Source organism: Nematolebias whitei, chromosome 1 (assembly GCF_014905685.2).
Source record: "Nematolebias whitei isolate Nwh7 chromosome 1, NemWhi1, whole genome shotgun sequence".
NCBI classification, from domain to species: Eukaryota; Metazoa; Chordata; class Actinopteri; order Cyprinodontiformes; family Rivulidae; genus Nematolebias; species Nematolebias whitei.
The window spans coordinates 42,219,863-42,224,309 of record NC_056498.1 but is presented as its reverse complement, the minus strand read 5'-3'; the positions used below and the strand labels follow the sequence as shown (position 1 = coordinate 42,224,309).

Genomic DNA, 4,447 nt, shown 5'->3' with positions numbered 1-4,447 from the left:
AACAGATAAACAAATAAACATCAGGGAACAAACACATATAAACTAATAAACAACAGGGAACAGAAACAGATAAACTAATAAACAACAGGGAACAGTAACAGATAAACTAATAAACAACAGGGAACAGAAACAGATAAACGACAGGTTCTCACCACAGATCACAACATCATCTGCAAACATCATCATCCACGGGGATTCCTGCCTGACCTCATCTGTTAGTCGGTCCATCACTAGGGCAAATAAGAAGGGGCTCAGAGCTGATCCTTGATGCACTCCCACCTTCACCTTGAAGCTATCTGTCACTCCTACAGCACATCTCCCCACTGTTCTGCTGTCCTCATGCATGTCCTGCTGTCCTCATGCATGTCCTGCTGTCCTCATACATGTCCTGCTGTCCTCATGCATGTCCTGCTGTCCTCATACATGTCCTGCTGTCCTCATACATGTCCTGTACCAGTCTAACATACTTCTTTGCCACTCCAGATTTCCTCATGTAATACCACACCTTCTCCCTGGGAATACTCTCTGTCACTTCATACAGATCTTTCTCCTCCACATCACATCCACCCTGTGGAGCATAACCACTAACGATGTTTAGCATCAGACCTTCTACTTCTACCTTCAGACACATCATCCTGTCTGACACTCTTTTCACCTCTACTACATTCGTTGCCAACTCCTCCTTCAGGACCACCCCTACTCCATTTCTCTTTCTATCCACACCATGGTAAAACAGTTTGAACCCTGCTCCAATGCTGCGAGCCTTGCTGCCCTTCCACTTGGTCTCTTGGACACATAAAACATCTACCTTCCTTCTCAGCATCATGTCAGCCAGCTCTCTACCTTTACCTGTCATTGTCCCCACATTTAGAGTTGCAACCCTCAGTCCTACATTCTTCACTTCCCTCTTCTCCTCTGTCTCCTGACACGTTTCCCTCCTCGTGGTCTTCGACTAACAGCAGCACAAGTTCTGCTGGCACCCTGTTTGTCAACAGCACCGGTGGTGGTCGTTGTTAACTCGGGCCTGTGGTTTCACTTTGATGAACTAGCATTATGTTTTGGTCAAAGTGTTTTACGTCGGATCCTTCTTGACACAACCCTCACCATTTACCCGGGCTTGGGACCAGAACCAGAGATACACTGGCTGGCACTCCCTAATGGTTGGTTTTAAGCAAACAACAGCTACCAGTCACAAATAAACTAATAAACAATCCCCACAAACAAACAAGATCCTCGCCCACATGTCGACATCTTGTTGTAAACACAGCTCTGACCTGGACAACATCATCTGTGTTCACTTTCATGGAATAATCACTCAAACACCTTTTCCTAACGACGTTAACGTTCTCCCAAAGAGTTCTGGGAATTGTAGGCCGTCATATTTCAGTCTCTTGCTGTTCAGTCCTGAAGTGTCTTCGTGCAGCTCTAAAACCTCTGAGCAACACGCGTGTGTTTCTGCACACGGAGCTCAGCTGCTCAGTGAATGTGACAGCAGCTGTGTGTGTGTGTGTGTTTCTCACTAATAATAACACTCACACAACATGTAAAATTAGAACACACACTTGTTCATATTAGTGTCTTCAACCCTGGACGACCTCTGACCTCCTGCAGGACCTCTGAGAGACTGAGAGAGTTTTTATCTGTTGATTTGACCAGAAATATTCAGCAGGATTTATCTCCTCCTACAGGGAGTCCTCTTCAAGATGGTGGCATGATCATGGACAAAACGTCCTTCACAGTCAAATAAAACAGGAATGAGACAAACAACGAGTTAAATGCAACACATTTCAGAAGAAAACTGAATAAAACTGTTTCCTTCACTGTCGTTCCTAAAGAGTTAAAGTAGAAACAGACAGAAGTGTCTAAAGGTTAATTTATTCTAAACATTATTCAAAAATCATGTCTGTCATCTAAACTTAGTTGCCACAAAAAAATTGCTGTTTGAGAATTAATGAAGACTTGAAAGGCTGTAAACTGCAACATGAGAATAGTTGTATCTGGTTGAAGGAGGTTACACAGAGGTAAAAGGAAAGAGTTGCTTCATACAGTCATCAAGTTGTTTTTGGAGCTGAGCAACCTGATCCGATAAAGTTCTGCAGTTTTACAAACATCAAACAAGGATAGATATCATTATACTTTTTAATAAAAACGTCAAATCACATGGGGCCATGAACAGGTCCTAGTGGAACGCCTGAGGTTGTTGTAGAGTTCTGTCAGACAAATGTTTGCTGAAGTGTTCCGTGTGTTTGTGTCTTCAGGACGGTGGTGCTGCCCTGCGCCTCGTTCTGTGAGGCGGCCAGACAAGGCTGCGAGCCCGTCCTGCACATGTTTAACGCCTCCTGGCCCGACTTCCTGCGCTGCTCACAGTTCAGTAGCATCACCTCTGCTCTGGCTCCGCCCTCATCAGCATCACCTCCGTCTTCGTCGCCTATGGCAACCACAGGCCTCCCTCCTCCTGTATGCTTCACTCCACGACAGACCAAAGGAAAACCCTGTGAGTACGAGCACACATACCTGCTGCTCTGATCACATGGTATGATGACATCATCACTCTGTCTCCTTTCTGATTGGTCAGCAGCTGTGTGCGGAGGCAAGGACCTTTTCCTGTGCGCGACGGGGATTTGTGTCCCTCAGAAACTGGTGTGTAATGGCTACAACGACTGTGACGACTGGAGCGACGAAACACACTGCGGTCTGAACACACACACGCACACGCACACACACACACACACACACTTTGTTTTGTCGTCTCTATGAATAGAAGTTTTCAGCCGTCGTCATGGTGACGTGTTTCAGGTGATTGATGGGCTGAGAGTTCCCGGAGTCTGTGTGGTCGTCATGGAAACATAAAGAGGATATGAGACGAGGAATGTAAAGAAGAAGAAGAGTTTGTGACGTCAGTCCAGCTCTCAACCTCTCTCTGACCTCGGCTTTACAGCCACAGGGTTTAAACACCGTCAGAGACGGGAAGGAAACAAAATGACGTGGAACAATAAAACCAACAACGGCCTGCTGCGAACACGAGACGAGGAAAACTGAGGGAGAGACTTGAACAGGAGGAAAGGAACGATGAAAAATAAAACTTTAATTAAAGTAAAACAAAACAAAACAAAACAGCCCGAAGCAGCTTCGAGTCAAAATAAACCAGAGTTGAATCAGAGGACGAGGACAAACTGGAGACATCTGGAGACATCTGGAGACGTCTGACCACAGATAGAAACGGAATCAGAGTTCAGTTCAATCAAAACACTGAAAAGAACTTTATAAAGAACTTTATAAAGAACTTTATAAAGAACTTTATAAAGTTCTTTATACAGATGGAACAAAGTTCATACAAACAATAAAAGGCCACAGAAACATATGGACACCAAAAAGAGTTCATGATGAAGATGGTGATGATGATGTTGATGTGGTGATGAAGATGAAAATGATGATGTGATGATGAAGATGATGATGAAGGTGTGACCTCTGTTTCCACAGAGTGCTCAGACACAGAGTTTCGCTGTAACACGGGTCGCTGCCTGGTTCTGGATCTGGTGTGTGACGGCTACGACGACTGTGGAGATCTGAGCGACGAGCTCAACTGTGGTGAGAAGACACCGCCGACGGTTCTGGTTCTGAGTTAACATAAGAACAGGAAGCAGTTCGTGCACCTGGTGGTAGAACCAGCCGGGTCAGAACTTTACTGTAACTTAATGTTCTGTCAACAAAATCAAACACTGAACTTCAGAAATGAAAAATGATCTGAACCCAGTTTATCTAACCCCACCTCTGTGCGTGCGTGCGTGCGTGCGTGCGTGCGCGTGTTGACAGAGTGCGACCCGGCCCAGCAGCACCGCTGCGGTGACGGTCGGTGCATCTCCACGTCCTGGCTGTGTGATGGAGACCACGACTGTCTGGATAAAAGTGATGAACTCAACTGCTGTGAGTTCCTCTGGATTTTATATTTAATAAATTTAAGGTTCAAACATTTTAATTCTTTTATTTTATTATTTTTATCCTGATTTAAAGATGAGAATGTTAAATATGAAAACTTTCTTCAACAAAATGTGGAAATAAAAACAGAACACTAAAAAAAAAATTAGAAGATAGAAAAACAAACAGAAGCCTCTTCAGACCAACAGGAGACCTGCTGCCTGTCTGTCTGTCTGTCTGTCTGCCTGCCTGTCTGCCTGTCTGTCTGTCTGCATGCCCGCCTGCCTGCCTGCCTGCTTGTCTGCCTGTCTGTCTGTCTGTTTGTCTGTCTGCCTGCCTGTCTGCCTGTCTGTCTGTCTGCATGCCCGTCTGGCTGCCTGACTGCCTCTCTGTCTGTCTGCCTGCCTGTCTGTCTGTCTGTGTGCCTGCCTGTCTGTCTGTCTGTCTGTCTGTCTGTCTGCATGCCTGCCTGCCTGTCTGTCTGTCTGCCTGTCTTTCTGCCTGCCTGTCTGCCTGTCTGTCTGCCGGCCTG

The 4,447-nt window shown here is 45.7% G+C and overlaps 1 protein-coding gene across 1 annotated transcript in view; it reads left to right on the top strand.

Moving 5' to 3' along the window:
- Positions 1-4,447, top strand: part of corin (corin, serine peptidase) — a 20,632-nt gene that overhangs the window by 6,774 nt on the left and 9,411 nt on the right. The window contains exons 6-9 of the mRNA XM_037684077.1: positions 2,259-2,494; positions 2,579-2,692; positions 3,481-3,588; positions 3,814-3,924. Coding sequence (XP_037540005.1) covers positions 2,259-2,494; positions 2,579-2,692; positions 3,481-3,588; positions 3,814-3,924 — 569 coding nt within the window. The remainder of the gene's footprint in view (positions 1-2,258; positions 2,495-2,578; positions 2,693-3,480; positions 3,589-3,813; positions 3,925-4,447) is intronic.